The sequence below is a fragment of the Ascaphus truei genome, chromosome 3 (genome assembly GCF_040206685.1).
Source record: "Ascaphus truei isolate aAscTru1 chromosome 3, aAscTru1.hap1, whole genome shotgun sequence".
In the NCBI taxonomy this organism is placed as follows: Eukaryota; Metazoa; Chordata; class Amphibia; order Anura; family Ascaphidae; genus Ascaphus; species Ascaphus truei.
In genome coordinates this window covers 351557523-351578373 of record NC_134485.1, presented here as the reverse complement: position 1 = coordinate 351578373, position 20851 = coordinate 351557523, and the positions used below count along the sequence as shown (strand labels likewise).

The window sequence follows — 20851 nt, the reverse complement described above, 5'->3', positions numbered from 1 at the left end:
ACATAGAACAAATACAAATGAGACTGTTACTTCTTTACATTGGAGATTCTGATACATAATGTGTCCCTTTATAAAAAAAATAATACAAGTTTTCTTCCTACAATCTGATCCCCTGTAGTCACTAGTGTGCCAGCCACAACACACATAGCACGGTATTGTTTTACGAGAAGCCAAACAATAAAGCAGAATTGCCAATATTACACTAGCATGAGAGCGGCCGCCGCCTCCCCCTACAGTCTCAATGAGCTAACCTAGTGCCCCCCGCCCTATTCAGGCGCGTGGTGCCGGTGCACGTGACCTTGTTTCCACGGTAACGGGAGGGTGGCGCACGCAAAGTGGGCGGGGCGCGTGAGGTTGGGAGGTGCCATGAATTCAAACTTGAGCGGGAGCCGTTGCGAGAGCAAAGTTGCCAGCGTAGAATAGGAGCCGGCTGCTCATACAGACGCCGTGTGCGTGTTATGACCGAGAGAAGAGATAACCCGTAAGTGGACACCGGGCACGAGTCCTACGGCGGGGTGGCAGCAGGTCCGGGGTTACTCGTGGCCGAGTATATGGCTGAATAACCGAGGGGAGGGGTGTGAGAGGCCGCATAGGACCTGTGAGGCGGGGGTGTGTGGCCGCATAGGAACTGTGAGGTGGGGGTAAGAGGCCGCATAGGACCGATGAGGCGGGGGTGAGAGGCCGCATAGGACAGGTGAGGCGGGGGTGAGAGGCCGCATAGGACCGGTGAAGGCGGGGGTGAGAGGCCGCATAGGACAGGTGAGGCGGGGGTGTGAGAGGCCGCTGGAGCGTTGAGAGTAATAAGGCGATGGATAGCTGGGTCACTGGCACAGGAAGAGTAGCCATGTTTATTACGGTTAAACCGTCATCCCCTTTAATTGTACCTACTCATTTCAGCGCTGCATATTGTACTTGTTTCTGACAGTGTCTGCTGCATCTTTAGCTAACTGGGTAAGCAACTGGGAGATTGACTTCTCTGCTAATAGCTGGTTAGGGAATTAATACCACCTTCTATTTTGTGTGTAAGTATATACAAAGCAGTACTTGCACATTTCATTGATATGATCTTTGTATATAATGGTATGTGTTATTGTGCCGCCATTTGGTGGGATCACTTTGCTGTAAGCTCCCTATCCCACATGGATATACAGTGTGCATATATTTCTGTGCTAGCTGTTGGGAGGGTGTAACTGCTTGGGTGCCAGGTCAATGTGTTGCTGAATGCTCCTGCAGCCAAAGTGTTAAAGAACCTGTGCTGTCTGTGCACATTGTTGAAATTCTGGTGCAGGTGAACATTAGATAAAAGGTCAGTTAATGTATTGACTACTTTTTGGAAGTAGAATGATAAATATGTACTTTGAGCACTTAAGTGCAAGGGTTAAAAGTGTGTGCTGCATCTGGCAGGAAAATGATACATTTCACACAAGTTCATGAAATAGAGGGTATTTGTTTCTACCTCCCTTAATTAGTTTGGTGCCTTTCAGTTTGATCATTCAGTGATGTATGAGATTTGAAGGCTACACATGCCTCTCTGTATAAGGACATGCTTCCTGTTGTGGAGGTGACAGTTAAATGGACACAGGCCTAGATTCACGGCAGTGGATAATTCACAGTTGAGTGCAAATAACCGCACGGCTATTCGCACTCAGTAGGGAAAAAAATAAACATCCCAGCCAGGAGTCAAACCCTGGTCCACTCTGTTAATGGCCTGGAGCATTACCATTGAGCTATAAGACTTTCCTGGTGCTTTTGTAGTGAATAAAGGCATAGAAGCCTATTGTCATTAGTGTTCATAGCCGCACGGCTATTCGCACTCAGTAGGAAATGAAATGGGGGGAAAAAAAGACAGAAACACTCTCCTATTGACATTTCTATACCCCTGCTGTGGCCTTAGGGGGGGACCCTTTTGTCCCACTTTTTATGTAATAAATGTATTTTTTGTTGCTTAAAACCGTGAGCCTCCCTTCTGTTACTTTGGGCAGTGCACTGCCTTATTTTTCTACTATTTCCTACTGAGTGCGAATAGCCGTGTGGCTATTTGCACTCAACTGTGAATAGCCGTGCGGCTATCAGCACTCAACTTTGAATATCCACTGCCTAGATTCACTAAAGGTTTAATGCCAATTTAATTTATTGGCCCATCGTTTAAAGTAGAAACAAAGGGCTTTTTTTTGCCTGCCTTTTAACACAATGCAAATGAGTAGGTGACACCAGATTACTCATTCACATGGTAAAGTATTTGCTAAACTCTCATACCTATTTAAATATCCTACTGGCAAACTTTATTGGCCAGCCTGATGTTAGGTCTATGTATAGACATGGTAACACTAGTCGGCCTATGTGTGATAAAAACTATTTATATTTAACTACAAATGTTAAGGTATGTTGACCTATCAGTAAACCTAGATACGTTTCTGCTTTTGTGGGTTATGAGCCCATGCTTTTCAGATGGGAAGAAGCAGCAACGGGGGTGAGTGGACTGGGATCTCTGTCTGACTACACCCTGTGGGTAAGGAAGAGGCTGGTGAATTGTTGGTGGATGGAGGAAATTGTTTGCAGGCTTATCTGGGGTGACTTGAATTCTTCTTGGTATAATCACAGGTAGAGCGACTATATCGAATGATCAAAGCAAATGTAAAATGTAATTGGTATGCAAGATATTTGTTCGCAGAGAGCTCTTAGAAAAAACTTCTTATGCTTCCTGCTGGAATAATTATACTTTGAAAAAAAAAAAAAACCTTTTAGCACTGTAGATATTCGGCTTGTAAAGCTGTGAGTTTTTCACCACTTTCAAATTGTCTTTGAAGTGTTGTGTGAGCTTGACCAGAGGGACAAAGCTGAAAGCTCGATGGAGCAGTGTATGATCTTCAGGCAACGGTTGCAAATGAAGTGGCCTTTCCAGTGACGTAGTCAATTTAATTTTCATTGTGGCCTCCATTAAGGGCATCTTCGTTGATGGATATACTGTACTCGGCCTAAGGAAAAACACATCAATCTTGCATGCTACTGTATAGTGCTGACAACTTTTCTCTGCATCAGTGGGAAAGGGGAGTAATGGTGCAGAACATGACTGAGACCTGGAAGGTTCTTCTCCTCTCTGCTCTTCTCCCCCCCCCCCCCTTTTCCAAAAAACACCTCCCTTTAGGGCACCATAAAATGAATGAAATCAATAGGTTATCTAGTTCTGTACAGGTGTGACTTTTTATTAAAAAAAAAATGTATTCCCCTTAATGAGAAATATCTACAATTCATATTCAGTTAGGGGCATATTGCTCTGCAAATGTTTACATGCAGTGTATAGCAATGTTAAGGACAGCTACTTTTTTAAAGTGTTTTTTGTCTTCTAATTAAGTCTTAGGCTGAGTCCCCGGTGGTCACAGCGGCGTGCGCTGCACAGCTCTCTATGGGGCAGCCCCCAGTGGGTGTGGGCGCACAAAGCGCTGTGACGTGTACGCTAGCAGGGAAGACCATTTTTGTCTTACCGCAACGCGATCACGTGGTCGGTGCGCAGCCAATGGTAGGGCAGATATGCCTCCTGACATGGCCCTGCTCCCCTACAGACCGCTGATTGCGGCTGTAGTCTATGCATGCGCTGCCAGGTGCGCGTGCAGCAGGGAGGACTGGGGCAGTAGCCTTAAAGAGGGACCTATGGGACTGAGCTTCAAGCTGTGTTTTTTTTTTTTTTTTTTTTAATATGAAGCACTTATGTCCTGTGTGAAAATCTTCGGTATTTCTGTATCCTCTGTGGATTACAAGTGACTGACACATAAAATAAGCATCGGAGTGATAGAGCAATGCTTGCTTTACATTGTTTCACGTAACTTCTTGTGGCACTTCTCGCAACACCCTGGTCTAGAATGCCTGAGTTACAGGCTAGTTATGACATAGGAGAAGTTGACTGACATACATTATCGCAGGAACAGAAAAAAATGCTGGTGGAGTTATCTCAAATTTGCCTGTGGTAAAAGTATAGGCAGTATAGAATTTAACATGAAACGTTGGTATAATAATGTATTAAAAGGGGCTTGACCAGCATGCTTCTAATAAACCTACCACAGCAAAGTATCTTTAATAATCGTGTTTGAGCACTAAACAGGACTGATTCGATTTAGTCGGGAAGGTATATGAAAGTCTTGGACTCCTAATTGTGAAAGCTCTAACGCTGTGTTTTGTCTTTGTTGGCATTTTAATGCCAATAGTGGTGTTGTAGTTATGGCAATGGCCTATGTGTCCGTGAAAATGGCTTTTTCATTGCATCATTAATTAAATAGAAATAGCTGTTAGTCCAGTTGCAAAAGTGCAGAGTAAACGAGTACCTCAGTATTAGGTGATGCTGGGGTGGTTTTTTTTTTTTTTTTTTTGGTGACAATTGAGATGAGACCAAGTTTTCAAGTGTTCTCTCTTACTCATGTCAGCAATACTGATGTACAAAGGTACCCCCTGAGCTTTCATTACATCACAGCTGTTACAAATTACCATTTAACACTAAACCGGCAGTTTTCTTGGCCTATCATAACTTTTTTGTTCAAGGAGCAGGAATCTAAGTGTTGGGTTAACTTGAGATTTAATGTATAATGCAGCAACCAAAGGGTTTATGAAATGCCAAAGCAGATACTGTTGCCCACACCCATGGGCCTGGTTCCATGGGATTGGTGAATTGCCCAGTTTGGTTGCAAGCTTTCCATTAACTGTGACCATTTTCTGCAGAAAGATGGCCACCACAATGATGAATCTACGCAACTTGTTTGAGCAGCTGATGCGACAGGTGGATGGACTGAATGAGGGAATAGAGCCTCGTAAGTATCTGAGTCAAGTGATAGAGAGGTTTAAAGTATATATTATTTAGTAAATGTGACTAGTCTTTATGACTGCAGCATAGAACTGTGGCAAATGCTCTTTATTGAACATAGAACACGGGTAGATAGATGCAAGGGATGGCAGCCCACACCACTTATATACCATCTCAAGTGCTCCATTGAGTTGGGCAGTTGGTGCTCGCAATTACATTGCCCTTTAAAAAGAAATCCTGCATTTTTACACTCGGCCTCGTCTGTCAAGGGAAGAGAAGATCTGTATGCTTTGTTGCAGCTGTTGCATGCTGTCTCAGAGCTGCTGCCAGACGCTGCTGATCTCGAGCTTTATAATGTCATGAGTTCGTGGGGGGAAACACGCTTAAAGCTCAAACTGCACCTCGGTGTGAGCAGACTGCATTGGTCGTATGGCTGTCAATTACTGCGGAAGCTTCCAAAGCTACACCCATAATGCTTTGCCAATGTGAATGCAAAGCATTGTTTGTGACTTTGGAAGCTCCTGCAGTAGTTGACTGCTATACCACCCACACTATACTGCCTGGGATTTGTCATTGCGTAGATTCCTCTTTCTCTCCTCCCTGCGAACCCTACCGCTTGTTGCAAATCGCTGCCATAGACCATGGTGTACAAATATTTCCCCCTGCCTGCTTGCGCCCCACATCTTACCTTGTCTTCGACACCCCGTTGCCATGGCTATATGTCGCCGCAGTTGCAGAGGCCTCACTCCATCCACCGGCATTGAAGTTAAATGCCTTGGGGGAAGAGCGCAGGGCCTCTGCAACCGCCGTGCCCCCCAGTTTGCACACCCCTGCCATAAACCATTATACAGCTGTCTAATAAAGTGGTGTTCTTTATTTTTGAGGTTTACCTGCCGTTCTTGGAATTCCATGAGTGCACTGCAAACAGGAGTAGAGCATCACAATTTGCTTCCTCACGGGGCGACTTCATTCATCTTACTTTTAATAATGAAAAATATTTGGTAAAATATGCAGTCATGAGTACAAAATATTTATAGTCCATATAATAATAGCATGTTCTTGAATAGCGCTGCTAGTTGTACGCAGCTCTTTACAGAGACATTTTGCAGGCACAGGTCCCTGCCACGTGGAGCTTACAAACTATGTTTTTGGTGCCTGAGGCACAGGGAGATAAAGTGACTTGCCCAAGGTCACAAGCAGCCGACACCGGGAATTGAACCAGGCTCCCCTGCTTCAAACTCTGTGCCAGTCAATGTTGTTACTCACTGAGCCACTCCCTCTCCAGCGCGCGCACAATCAATTTTGCTTATTCTAAAGCTTTACTTTCTCAGTGTCTTATTCAGCTGAGACCAATAGTGGCACAAAAGTGTGCCAGACCCTTTCAGGGGCTCAGTGAGTCCAAATATTTAAACGAAGTCTTGAGTTACCTGCTCCACTTTTTTGTTTTAAACATTTCCATGGCCTTTAATATTCATGTGCTTGGAGAGGTCTTGTTCCTCCATAGAATATTTTGAGAGATTTAAATGAGACCACATCCAGTCAGAGCTGTGTTTTGCGGCTAATATTCAGTGCCCATGCAGGAGCTTGTCACGGTAGACCAGGTCTTTTAACACATGTATATTTAAGGGATCTGTCAATAGGCAAAACAAGGCAGTGAAATAAAATGAGGTTTATTTGGATAAGACCTCAAACACAAAATACAGAAAATATACACACTTACTGGGGTCTGAGTACTAGACTTTCCTTGTTGCATGGCGCCTGCTTCAGCAAAAGGAGTTACCCTGTCTGCTCTGGTTGGTTCCTGCTGGCTGGGCTTCTCTGCTGGTGTGTAACTTTCACCCAGAAGCACCTTTGAGAAGCCCGCCAGCAGCTCCTTGTCTCTTCAAATCTCAAACAAAAAAAGAGAACTCTCTGCTACACTGCACTCCCTTTAGGCCTCGGGCATGGTCAGCGCTGAGGCGTGCTGCTGCTCGGCACTGAGCCCCTGCAGCTGCAATGAGAGCGGCTTTAGCAGGGGTTTGCGCACGCTTGCGGAAGCGTGTGTCTCACCGAGTCTTGAGATTTTCCCGCTTGCCGGAGCGCAGGGCCGGTCACGTGAGCGGTTCGCCCAATGAGGGCGAACCAGCTCCGTGACGTCACTGGCCCGCCCCCTGGCGGCGCGCTGTAAGGCTAGGGAAAGCACCGCTTTCCCTGAGCCTCAGCGCGCCTCAGCACTGTTAAAGGCACTATGTCCCAGGCCTTTTATATAGAGCTTGCTGCCTAACTCTAACATTGAAAGGGCTGGCAGCCAATTAGAGCACAGATTGTGGTTGTGCAATCAATGAGGGGGAAATTAAAAAAACTTGCCTATGGGTTTGAAACCCAGCAACAGTTTTTTCCTGGTCAGCCCCATACCCCTTGCTGTCAAGGCACCTATACGTCTAGGCGAAACAAAGGCTTTCCTGAAGATAGCCAGTCCACAGCCCTTCGAACCTTCCCACCCCCCCACCCCCCTCCCTCATCATGTACCACAAACATGCATGTCTTTGCATAGGGAATCCCATTACTTGGGCTGGTTGCATTGAGATGCTAATTCACCTCTGGCTGTATAGACAATAATACATAATGTATAAAACACAATACACTATCTTGATAAACTCATCTCTTGGGAACCTTATATATGTGTTTAAATTAGTTTGGAATACCTGGGCTCGAAAACCAGGAGTCTGGGGGACACTGTGCTGCCCCAATGTAATTCACCTCGTGTACCCACAAATCATGCCTGCCCTTCGGGGAGAACTACTGGACCTCAATTAACTTTGCTCCCTGAACTCCTGCAAACAAAAGGAATACATTTCGATCCAAATATCCCACCTAAAACTTAAACTCCCAAAATAAAGTCTCTGACACCGGAAACCCCAAAAGCCCCTAAACAGATCAGGTTTTTGCTATACTTTACATGGGACTTCTATAGCCTACCCCGTCCTTATGTACAGACAGGTACCCGCAAACTATACACTGTTTGCGGGTAACAACTACTACTGGCTACTCCAGTCAGCAACACTTAATACACTTTTTTAACCCTAGGTAATCCCTAATATCCACCCTTAATCTCCTGCTCCCAAAGTCACTTTCCTGCAGCCATCTCCTGGGGGAAGTCACAGCCCTACTTGGCATTCCTATCCCACAACCCTGCAGGGAACCGTATATGGGAACATGGTTACAGAAAAAACATGGTTTTACCTTACTGGACCCAAGAGCTAACCCTCTTGGCCCATTACCCACTGTCTCTAGAGGCAAGCGGCCGGGCTTCACCTTTATTAATGGACAGCAACCTCCGACCGTCACACTGATCTACAAATGTATGAACCCATTGGGTAGAGGGTACTGCAGTACATATAGCGATGTTAAGCTAGTTGTGAGTGGTAAAAGAATTCACTTTCACTGGATCAATATATATTTTATAGTAAAGATACCACCCATCCAGAATTTAGCAGAGGTTGAACCTGATGGACATTTGCCCATTTTCTTTTAAAAAGACTATGTCTTATGTCCTATAATTCAGCGAGGGCCAAAGTGCATCTCTGTGCCAGTATGACATTACTTACAGGAGTGTGCCTATTTCTGATTGAATGGTGTCAAAGCATCTCTCTTCCAGGAAGCATTCCACGAGAGCGGTACATATCCTCCAGGGTCATGTTAAACAATTCAAGCAAATTGATATTTTACTTTTAAATCAATATTTATATAACATTACTGTCTGGCTGGCATGATGACTGATCCGGACATCCCTAATATGAAAGTAAATTTAATTGGAAATGCCAGCACAGTTAAATCAAACCTTTCTTCCTGTAGTGTAATTGATTGTTTGGCGCGTTGAAGCACTTTGCTTTGACAGTACAGCCTCTAGGCATAGTTCACCTGTGGATTTGTTTGTAAGTCAAGTTGTCATGATGTTCTTGGTTTCTAAATGTCAAAGATCAATCTTCCTTTCTTCTTGCCTCAGAGTTTATTCAGCTGGCTAAGAACTTTGAAGATTTTAGGAGGAAATGGCAAAAAACTGAGCAAGAGTTGGCGAGGAACAAAGGGATGCTGATGAAGACTGAGACTGAGCGCAGTGCACTGGAGGTGAAGCTGAAACATGCTCGCAATCAGGTGGATGTGGAGATTAAGAGAAGGCAGCGGGCAGAGGTTGAGTGTGAGAGGCAGGTGAGATGAAGCCGGTAATGTGTGTAACCTTTTGTTATGGGAAAGTAGCAGGTCACTGATTTTGTGTTTTTCCTTGTTTTTGTGCATTAGGAACGGCAGATTCAGCTGATCCGGGAACTGTTAATGTGTGATGCGTCGGGCAGCATTCAGCTCAGCGAGCAGCAGAAAAATGCTTTGGCTTTCCTCAACAACCGGACTCGTCTTTCTAATGATGGCAATGGGACTAGAAGGTGAGACCTAGACCAGCGCACAGTCAACAGTCATTCCTCGTCACAATCTACATCAGTTATCTGTGTCTAACACTTTATTGGAAGCAACACATTCACCTTTTCATAACTTGAGTAATTTTCTTGTACTCGCTTCCACAGTACAAACTAGTGAACATCCGGGTCTAAAATCCAGTACTGGGGTGCATGTTCTTTCATAGGAGGACTATGTTTATGTATAGAATGTTACCTCCACTGTACACGTTATAATTTGAGGCACTCTGCTTATTGTGGACATACTAGTCTAAAACTGCTTTAATTGTACACACCCCCCCCCCCCCCCTTTTTTTTTTAAATTTATTTATTTTTTATTAACTGCTCCAGTAAATCTGATGCAAAAGTACTTTATTACCAGTCTTCAATTTCAGTGGTTACATTTGGTATTTTCTGTTTGCTTAGATTGTCTAAGATTGATGAATCTGCATCCATTCTCTCAGACATCAGCTTTGACAAGACGGAGGACTCCTTGGTAATGTGGAATAGGGGAAGGGAAATGTGGTGTGTGTGTTCCACATAAGATTACTGCATTTCATAATAAATTAGCTTGACTAGAATAGGTAACATTATAAATAAATGATATTCTATTTTATGCAAGATGGCCAAAGTTATCTGTAGGAATTATAACTTGTTAAATATAATGAACTGGTTGGTATTTCATATCAACAGGACTGGGATTCTTCTCTTGTGCGAAGTGTGAGGCTAAAGAAGAGAGAAAAACGGGTATGTTGTCTTGTGATGAGTTTACTGTGCAGTGCTCATTTATTTTCTTAATTGCATCTAACCTGAATATTGTTACTTTGTAGCGCTCCTCCAGGCAGCATGCAGAAGGTCCTGCTAAGAGAACCCGCTCTATTGCAGGTGCTGCGGATCAGGTAACTATTATAACATTTTAGTCTTTTTTTTTTTTTCTTTCCTTTCTATTATCTTCTATCTATATGTCAAGGTTTCCTTCTGGTAGTTTTTGTTTTTAAATGCAGTAGCTCCTGGCACTTATAGCAATGCAATTGTCTAAGCTGCCGATCGATCCATTCTGTTTCCCAGGGAATGCAATATGGCTGCCTATTTTAAGAGGAAGTGGTGCATAATCGCTTTCTAAATGGCTGCTATAGCAACCAAAGGAAGCTAACTGCATAAAAAATAATTACAAGGGTGGGGTGACAAAATGCAGTATTATCTAATCATGGGGTGGCCTACATGTGTACTTTTTTTTTTTTTGGGGGGGGGGGGGGGGGCGCACTATCCTTTCCGGTGCGGGCAGGGCCGCCCACAGCTTTCCAAGGACTAGCGTTTCCACCCGGGACCCCTGTCAGTGACCCTGTGAACCCCTTGCACCCTCACTCTCTCCACCCTCTCCCTCAAAGTATCTCTCCTCCCAGCTCGTTCTTTCCCCATCCTACCTCACTTGCTATTCCTCCCAACCTTTACAATACTCCCCCTACACGCGTGCGCACACACTCTCCCCTCTTCTCCTTTTTTTTTTTTTTAATCTTTGGGCAAGTGGTGTCTGCTTGATCTAATCCTACACAACAGATTTTAATTTAAAAAATAAATAATAAAAAAACATGATTTTGAATGAAACGATTGTAAGCTCTTCGGAGCAAGGACTCCTTTTCCTAAATGTTACTTTTAAGTCTGACGCACTTCTTCCCACTGTTTATATTTTATTTATATGATTGTAACTATTACTGCTGTGAAGCGTTATGTACATTAATGGCGCTATACAAATAGAGACATACAATACATACAAATGCAGCTTGAAAGATTTTCTTTATTGCGATATATAAAAAAATTACTAAATGAGGGTACAGGAGGTAGGAGATGGGGTGTAATATACCAGTGTTTCTGAGTACACACTGGGTGCTATCTAAATAGGCATACTGTACATACAAATTGGATCCACATTATTTATATGCAAGTAGCCGACTGGAACATGAATAGACAGAGCTAAGGTATAAATTAAAATGAGCTGTTTGCCAAAAATTAGTAAAGCGCTGAGAGAATTCCAAGGGATTAAATCATGAAGATATAGCTCAAACATGCATATACATGAAAGCAGGGTGATTGGGTTTAAAATATATACACATTTTTCTTAAAATAAAAAATGGAGGTCTATAGAACATGCATGCACTACTCCTGTTCTAAATGACCATGCTGACTTTAGTTTAAAAAAAAAAATCCCCTTTGCTATCAGTTTTTGTGGCAAAGATAAAAAAAGATTTGTGCAAGCTTTAGTGAGGCGATGTTTTTTGATCGTAGCAGTAGTCTATGCTTTTCTGTGTTAATACCGATTGGTAGAAACACATTTTAAATGTTTGGCTGTAATTGTGCTTCAATCTTATCCTATTGACAATAGAGGGGGTGGGGGAGAGAAACACATGAGCATGTCCATGACGAGCACCAAAGGTTAAAGCTGCAGACCAACCAATATCCTACGTGGTGTTGTGGTGTGTGGGTGTTTTTTTTTTTTTATTATTATTATTATTTAATAAAAGCCCTCACTAACAGAGCACCAATTGTATCTAGTTACTGCCTGGTCACATGACATGACCTTCCCCACAACTTTGCATCTTTGTTACTCTTCTGCTGCACTGACATTAATTTAATGAACCCCGTGTCAAATCTTCACCCATCTGTCGGCAATTAAGCTAATTACTTATCATTGTGTGGATTGTATTGATGTACATATATTTAAAGGGAAAAAACTAAACGGCAGCTTGGACTGTTGCTTTAAATCCCACCTTCCAGCGGGGCTTGGCCAGATTAAAGATTTGCACCTAATAAGTGGCTTTATATATGGACACCCCATCTCGTGTATGTGTGGATTTTTTTTTTTTTTTTGGCTTAACAGACTGCTTTTTCAACCAGAGGAAGCTCTTTGCCGTCTCTCTCTTGCCTTTTTGAAGCCCCTGCGTACCGCTCCTCACGGGGTTGCCTGACAGGGGAGCTCCCAGTGGGAGTTATGCTGCACAGGTCATAACTCCCAGGGGGAGTTGAAACAGGGTTGTGCTGATCTGTCTCTGTGGCTCTAGTGGGAACTCCCGCTGCAGTGTGTCCCTTATGTGTGTCCCGCAAGTAGTGAAGAGATCTGAAAAATTATTCTAGCAACGGAGTTATCTTGGAGAAATTCTTAGACTCTGAGACCCGCCAGGTCCATGGCTTTATTTGTGGCCTCCAGGTGAGCTTTCAAACCTTGTCTATGGATTGCGAATTCACAATCCAAGAGCAACCTGTGCATTCTCTTCGAAGGACAGCGGTGGTTTGGTAAAAGATTAGATACTATAAGCGTCCTGGCCTTGGATTGGTGGCGGGGGGAGTGACAAGGAAAATTTACAAAGCCCACTCTAAGTGAGAGGTCAACAATAAGAAATATATGATGGCTAGACATCTGGTAGAGGAAACGCAAAGTCAACGTCTTGGCAAGTCACAAGACTTTACTGTCCCTTGTTTAGAGGCTTTCCCAAGTTTGTGTAAGATGAGTCCAGTCTCCTTCATTTTGGAGGCAGAATGAATCACTTCCAAGGACGCTATAAATTACGGGTGCCGGGATATGCAACAGTTATTTCTTGGAATTCAAGACCGTTCACAGGAAAAGCAATTTTCTAACGTCAAGATTTCTGAAGAATAAGAGCCTTATAAGGCTACAGTAATAGTACTTGCTTGCACGCACGACGGACCACATAGCCTCACGCACTCCTGTTGCCTGAACGATTGTGTGAACTGAGCTGGAGGCGTGGCGGATGCATTACGAAGCTGGTTCATACTCATTGGCTGAACCGCGGATGACAAGATTTTTATCCTTCAAAACGCGGTTGCCCCATCGCGCTCCGTGTGCGCACTAAGTGTGGTATCATAGGGATTATGCAATTTTTGTGCTTGTTGCGAGCGCCATAGTATGGACTATAATCTCAGCCTAAGGAGGCTGTTAACAGACAAGACAATTGAAGCAGTTCCCTTGCATCGAAGATTCCACGGATTCTATTCCCTTTTTTTTTTTTTCCCCACACCGGGAACATTTGTGTAGGTTTTAGATCTCGAGGGTCAACACATTTCTGCAAGTAAGAAAATTCAAAAAGAAGTCGCCGAGCTCCATCAAAGCACAAGTAGATTACAAAGATTGGATGGTTTCGTTGGACCTGAAGCAGGCCTATTTTTCTCATCCCAATAGACTTTAGTCCTCAACGCATATAATGTGCAGAATAGGCCAAGACAATTATCAATTTGCCGTTCCACTTGGTCTTGGAACCTTCAACAAAGTTTTAAGTGACGTTGATCGCATAATTATGGAAGGAGGCAATACAGATATTCCATTATCTCAACGATTTCTTCATAAAAATCTCAGATCTCCTTTTTCATTATCTAAAAAGAGCTGAATTGAGCATCTCAGATGGGTAATAAACAAACTTCAGATCTTGGGAAAGGAGACTTGTGCTTCTAGTGGTTCAATTGCAGACATCAAAAGGAACAGTCTGTCTTCCAAAGACAAAGCCCAATAGTCCAAAATAAACTGCGACTATCAGTTGGCTCTGCACTGTGTGAAGCACTCTTCGAATTTGCTTGGGTGCAGGATGGCACAAGTGGGTTTTTTTTTTATTATTATTATTATTACATTTATCAATGGGACAAAGAAAACTAACTGCTTCAAAACAAAATCTACCTGTCACAACAGGTAAAATAATTCCTGGAGGGAACAAGAAGAAAATTTGAAGCACAGTCACGCTGAGACCCTACATTTATCTTACTGACAGCAGTCACAAGTGGGACAGGCTGAGGGGCCAAACTTGGCTCTCGGCTGAAATTGGCCAGAATTTTTAGTCAAATGCCTGAAAATAGTTTAAAAATGTGAGCAATGATGGGAGACATGATTTTTTTTTTTTTGGGCTATGTATCGGATAAAGCCACAGGTCAGGGTACCACTTCCCTGTGGCTTCTGCCCCTGGTTTTACAAGCGCTCTCTTGGCCTCCGTTCAAGCCATTCCAACAGGCTTCGCTGACAAACTTAACTTGGAAGACGGTACTATTGGTGGCAATCACGTCCGCTAGAAGCTCTGTCAATAAAAGAACCTTTCAAGGTAGTCCATCAGGACAAAATAGTACTATGACTACTACAATTCTTGCCTAAGGTTGTATTTCTTAATTTAAACCAGGAAATATTAACTTTATTCTGTCCAAAGTCAGCAAATCATAAAGATCAACTTCTGCATTCCTTGGATGTTGTAAGGTGTCGAGACCTACCTTGCCATAACTCTACAATTCAGGAGTTCAGAAAGTTTCATTGTTCGCCCCCTGGGGAGAAAAAGGCTCAAGCCGCCTCAAAAGCCACTATCCGTCATTGGATTGTTTCATGTGCAAGGCAGGCAGCGTCCAGAAGGTTTTAAGGGTTTATTCTACCAGATAAATGGCTGCATCCTGGCAAAAAAACTAAATTCTCCACTGGAGCGATGCAGGGTGGCAGTATGGACATCCTAGAATCACTTTTATCGTTTTGGATGTACAGGCCTAAGCAGACGCATGCTTTGGCAGTAAAGTAGTTCAGAATGTGGTCCATACAAAAGCTAATGAATTTATGCAGTTTCTTGTATGTTCACCCACCCTATTTTGGTATTGATTTGGCATGTCCCTTTGGTGCCCACTGCCATGGATATGTTCAGGAAGATAGACAATTGCTTCACAATCTTACCATAATTTTCATTAACTGAGTAATGTTCCATGGCAGTTGACACCAAAAGTTAGGGAGGTATTAACATGTATGATATATTTCAGACAAGAACTAAAACTACCTGTGAGGTGTCCATAGATAGGGCTTCCTACAGGTGCAATTCTTTAATCTGTCCTTGCGCAGCTGGAAGGTGGGATTTAACCGTTGGTGCCCACTGCCATGGAACATTACTTGTGAAATAAAAATTACAGTAGGGTTGTGGAACCATTTTCTAGGTTGGGGCTAAATAAATGTAATTCTCATCTGTGACCTAGTCCTGCTGAATGGTTGTGGATTACAAAATGTAGCTAAACTTCAATTTGTGTGACTCCCAGGCATGCATCTTTATGCTTCCACAGCAGTGGTTGCACAACTGAGCACTTGGAGGCTACAAACATTTTCATCTGTTCAGAGAAGGAAATTTAGTGTAACAAAAAAAAAAACCCCCACCATGTTCTCTTTATAAATTCATAATTCTCCATCAATTTGAATTGGCTGCTCTAACTTTTGAATGACAGCTTGGGTCGAATTGACAGTTAAGTTTCACTGCAACACGTTTCCAGAACCAATGGGTGTGCAATTTATGGGATTTCCTATCTTTCAGGCAAATGAATCCATAGTGGCAAAAACAACAGTTACTGTCCCGAGCAATGGAGGCCCCATTGAGGCTGTAGCCACTATTGAGACTGGACCCTACTGGACTCGGAGCCGCAGGACTGGTGAGTTTGCTTTTGCCTTCAGAGGGTTTAACTATATTGCTTTTAGTAACTGACATGCTACAAAATAATACAAAGTAATGCTTTCTGTTGTACGCTATCACTTGTGCTAGTATGAGCTATATTGCATTGCCTTACTGCTCTGGAACTTGGGGCTAATTACCTTGCTTTTTGTAAATGTATCTGAGGTGGTCTCCCACCTGAAAGCAAGCAAAACTCTTGAGTTTTCTCTTTCAGCCAACTTGCAGCCCTGGAACAGCGACTCCAGCTTAATGAGCAGGCAGCTTGACAATAGAAGTGAAATGGACAGCTGCCGAACTCCACAGAATACAGGGATGCGGCTTCATGAATTTGTATCCAAAACGGTGCGTTGGCCTAAAGCAAACTAGACAATTCTTCCCCTAGTAGTCCCGGCATGTTATGACTTATTTCTGACTTCTGCGGACAGGTGATCAAGCCGGAGTCGTGTGTACCTTGTGGGAAGAGAATAAAATTTGGGAAACTTTCCCTGAAGTGTCGTGACTGCCGTGTTGTGGCCCACCCAGAGTGTCGTGACCGCTGTCCCCTTCCCTGCATCCCTTCACTGGGAAACACGCCTGTGCGCATTGGAGAGGTACAGCGCAATGCAATAGCTTCCTTTTCTGCTGTAATAACTGGTAGTGTTGTATGTGTATTTAAGTCAATAAGTAGTAGAATTGGAAACACAAGATGAAATTGTGTTCTTGGTAAATACTTCGCCTTGCAGTTTTTGGGGTTTATTTTTATGCAGAAGAAATCATGTTTGCTTTAACTGTAGGGCCACAGCTGTAGTAGGACAAAGTGCAAGATATTTTCTTCCTTGCACAATATATTTGATTTTTACCTTGCCAGTAACTGCAATTTTGCACAACTTAAAGTGGTGTGATGTGTGTCATTTAAGCATATTGGTTACTTGTGGTAATCTGAGAAAATGGTAAACCGTTATCTGTTGCCATTTGTACTAGTCTTTTTCACATGCAGAATCTGATTTTTAGATGCTTATTGTATTGTGCAATGAAAGCACTCCTGAGCTAAAGATTACTACTCTGCATTTTAAATTGTCGGTGGCTAGGCTGCTGATTAGGTGTGTGTGGTGTGTGTGTCTTCTTGGTCCCACTGAATTTTTATTTAACATTGCGATACAATATTTTTTTTGTGCACTTTTTCTAGGTTTCGATCACATTTTGAGTGCCATTCACGATCTACTAGATTTTTAAAATGTATTTCAATTTTAAATTTAGTTTAGCTAACTGTAAGGCCATGGTCGGGGAGGCGCGTGTCGAACGATCACAATGCCTTAAGGCAATGATCGCAGCCATAGACCACACGGGGGCGGCGGTGCCTGAGTAATCGGTTCAATTTGATTCCATGGCGCGACAGCCATGTCACGTGAGCGGTCCACCCAACGAGGGGGACCAGCTCTGTGACGTCACGCATCTAGCACACACACCTCCCACCGGAGGTAGAAGCGATGCATCGCCGTGAAAGGAGACTGCATGCAGGCAATGCTGGTGAGGAAAAAACTTTAATAGAACATCGAGGTAAAAGTCTGGCGGATCCTCTGACGCGTTTCAGCCCGGTGGGCCTTTGTCAAAGTCACGCATCTACACTGGCTTCAAATCGCGGGAGCTAAAAAGCGTGTCACCATTGACCCAGCCTTAGTTGTGGGCTGTTTTTTATTTATGTATTTTTTTTGTGTTTTTTTTTTTCTTTTTTTTTTTTCCCCTCCTGTTTTTGCAGAATATATAAGTAATGTGATCTGTGGCATTAAGCTACTGAACTCTCACTGTAACTCCTGTCCCCTCTATAATGTGCATCTTGTGTTTGTTTTTTGTTTTTTAAAGGGCTATCTTGCTGACTTTGTTCCAACTACTTCTCCAATGATTCCTTCCATTGTTGTTCACTGTGTCAGTGAAATTGAGCAGAGAGGACTTCATGAGGTAAGCTGTTCGAAGGGATGAATGGGAAATGCAGTGCTAGTTTGCAGTTTCTGCTGAAATCTTCTTGAAACACTGTGCTAAGGACTTAATTTCCTCTCCTCAGACTGGATTATATCGCATCTCTGGGTGTGACCGTACAGTGAAGGATCTGAAGGAAAAGTTCCTACGAGGAAAAGCGGTTCCTCTACTTAGCAAAGTGGATGATATCCATGCTGTGTGTGGACTCCTCAAGGACTTTTTACGGAACCTGAAGGAGCCACTGCTCACGTTTCGCCTGAATAAGGCCTTCATGCAGGCAGCCGGTGAGTGATTACACTGCTAGCTGCACCTAGCGCCAAATAGATACACATTTATGGCTTAACTTTTTTTTTCTGAGGGAGAGATGTCTCTCACAGCAGAAAGCAAGTACATATATTTGCAGTATAATCAAACATTAAAATATTCCAAATCCTTTATTACTTTTCAAAATGAAGCACTTGCAATGTTTTTAGGTTGGGACAGTACTGTTAAATTTAGGCTGGGGCCATGGTACTGCAGACCATGCAGAGGCGTCCACACGATGTGCAAACAGACTGCCTTAAGGCAGTGTTCACGTCCATGCATCCGCGCGATGTATGTATGTAGCATTTTTTTGTTCCTATAGCAACCATATACAAAGTCGCGTCACCTTTTTAGCCCTGCCCTCTCTAGCAGTGTAACAATTTAATCTAGTGCCTGCCTGGTCAAAGGATCTTCCTCACAGAACTTTGACTGTCAGTGCAGCAGAAGATTACCCAAAATGCATTTAGTGCCACCGCAGCCAAATTTCAGCGATCGATTTACAGGAGAATGGATCGATCAGCAATTTAGCTAATCACTTGTCAGTGTGGAGATTGTCTTGATGCACATATAAAATTTAAAAAAAAAACTGCAGACTGAAGCTTTAAGTTTGTTTTTGTGGAATCCTCTTTTGAAGAAGGCAATTACTCAATTGATCTTTACCCACAAGTGTTCTCTACTTGCATCATCTGACCATGTTTTTATCAACAGAAATTCCTGATCATGATAACAGCATCGCTGCCGTTTACCAAGCTGTAGATGAACTGCCAGCAGCCAATAGAGACACCTTGGCTTTCCTGATGATCCATCTCCAAAGGTCAGTGCAGCTGCAAGATCGAGAGACAGATGCTTGTGTAGGCTAATCTTTAAAGGCTTTTGACATGTCCATCTCTTTCAGAGTGGGCCAGAGCAAAGACACGAAGATGGATATTAGTAACCTGTCTAAAGTGTTCGGCCCGACACTGGTGGGTCATGCAGTGTCTGATCCTGACCCCATGACAATCCTGCAGGATACAAAGCGCCAGCCCATGGTGAGTGTCTTTGATGCTGCTTGTGAAGTAATTAAAATAATGCACATTTTACTGAATGGATAGTTTCAATAGGCGTTCTAACATTTGTTAATCAGGTTATGGAGCGGCTACTGTCGTTGCCTGGGGATTACTGGAATCAGTTCTTGATGGTGGAACAAGGAATTATGGACCCACACATCATTGAGAACTCCAATGCTTTTAATACTCCTCAGACTCCTGATATGAAAGGTAAGTGTGTAAAGCTGCTCATGGTTTGCGCTTTGCATTCTTTCAAACAAACTGCACTAGATAAAGAAGTTTTGTGTCATACTCTGTTGGCAGACTCCCCCTTTTCAAGTAGCTATTTTATGACCGGTAATTTTAACAAATGCATTTTATTTACACACTATATAGCAACATGGCACGGGCCACTGACTGAAGGGCCAGTCCAACCTCATGGTAAAAAAAAAATAACCAATGTTATCTGCTTCCTTAAGCGGTTTCACCCTTACGGTTCCCATTTTACTTAGATGTTTGAAAACTGAAGAGCCTTGTATTTCTGTGAGTACTTCATACAATCATATTAGCATCTAGTGTTTTATCTGTTTGACTAATAATGGCATAATTACTTAGCAAGGAGAACAGAGCGGAGCATGATTTTTACCTTTTGGCTTTGAACGGCAAACGGTCTCGTCGCCAAATTACAAATGGATAAACTTTGTAAAATACAATGCATTTGTTTAATATAGAAATTTAGTTTGTATGTTATGGTGAGTAAAAAGGTTAATAAAAACCCTCCACCATATACAGTAGCTTATAAAAATATTACTTGTGTGCACATTTGCATGTCTCAGACAGGTCTGCAACCCTGCTTTTCACCATTCACCATTGAGCACATTTGCATGTCACTTCCCAGAATCCCTTGCTGCAGTGGAGCACTGTATTCTAGGTGAAAAGCAGGGTTGTAGACCTGTCTGAGACATGCGAATGAGCACATAGATAAAGTAATCCTATATTTTATATATATATCTTATACTATATTAGTGAAAGCACTGTATGCCTGCCTGCATGCATGCATGCCAGCTTGCCTGCCTGCTGGATGTCCGGTGTCCCTAGGGGAAATCTCATTGGTCCCTTGGGCCGCCCCCGCACACCTCTCATTGGCCTGAGGCGGAGTGACGGCCCAAAGGACACACAGGGACACAAACACACACACAGGGACACAAACACACACACAGGGACACAAACACACACACAGGGACACAAACACACACACAGGGACACAAACACACACACAGGGACACAAACACACACACAGGGACACAAACACACACACAGGGACACAAACACACACACAGGGACACACACACACACACAGGGACACACACAGACACACTCACACACACACTCACACACAGGGACACACACACACACACACAGTAGGGGGGGGGGTGTACATTAGCAGCATTGTATAACCCGGGGGGGGGGGGGGCTCACATACCCGCCTCCGCCTCTTCCTCCCCGAAATCAGCCTCCACACCCGCGCGCACGTCCTCCTCTCCCCGTGTCTCCCGCGCTTTCAAACACCCCCCCCCCCCCCCCCCCCCCCCCCCGGCGCCGCTACAGTGAGCGGAGGAGCGAGTGCCCGGGACACAGCGGGGGAGCGGCTACAACAAGCTGCCTCCCGCCTCAGTTCCACGTGGGAGCGGCCGGACGGGTGAGTGAGCGGCCTTCACCCACCCCTCACCCCCCTTCAAATCACCTCCCCTCCACCCCCCCCCCCCCCCCCCCCCCGGCGCCGCTACAGTCAGCGGAGCGAGCGAGCGCCCGGGACACAGCGGGGGAGCGGCCACAACAAGCTGCCTCCCGCCTCAGATCCACGTGGGAGCGGCCGGACGGGTGAGGGAGCTG

The 20851-nt window shown here is 43.9% G+C and overlaps 1 protein-coding gene across 4 annotated transcripts in view; it reads left to right on the top strand.

The window, feature by feature from the left end:
• Window positions 1–361: 361 nt before the first annotated feature.
• RACGAP1 (Rac GTPase activating protein 1) overlaps window positions 362–20851 on the top strand; it is a 25068-nt gene continuing 4578 nt past the window's right edge. For 2 of the 4 annotated variants that reach the window (XM_075591901.1, XM_075591900.1), the window contains exons 1-15: window positions 2470–2601; window positions 4708–4796; window positions 8775–8977; window positions 9068–9207; window positions 9643–9712; window positions 9910–9963; window positions 10047–10115; window positions 15543–15657; window positions 15892–16019; window positions 16103–16267; window positions 17517–17612; window positions 17716–17914; window positions 18642–18747; window positions 18829–18961; window positions 19057–19189. In XM_075591901.1, coding sequence (XP_075448016.1) covers window positions 2540–2601; window positions 4708–4796; window positions 8775–8977; window positions 9068–9207; window positions 9643–9712; window positions 9910–9963; window positions 10047–10115; window positions 15543–15657; window positions 15892–16019; window positions 16103–16267; window positions 17517–17612; window positions 17716–17914; window positions 18642–18747; window positions 18829–18961; window positions 19057–19189 — 1762 coding nt within the window. In that variant the 5' untranslated portion in view covers window positions 2470–2539. Of the gene's footprint in view, window positions 482–2437; window positions 2602–4707; window positions 4797–8774; window positions 8978–9067; window positions 9208–9642; window positions 9713–9909; window positions 9964–10046; window positions 10116–15542; window positions 15658–15891; window positions 16020–16102; window positions 16268–17516; window positions 17613–17715; window positions 17915–18641; window positions 18748–18828; window positions 18962–19056; window positions 19190–20851 lie in introns of those variants that run through there. The other 2 variants (XM_075591902.1, XM_075591903.1) reach the window with 2 other exon arrangements.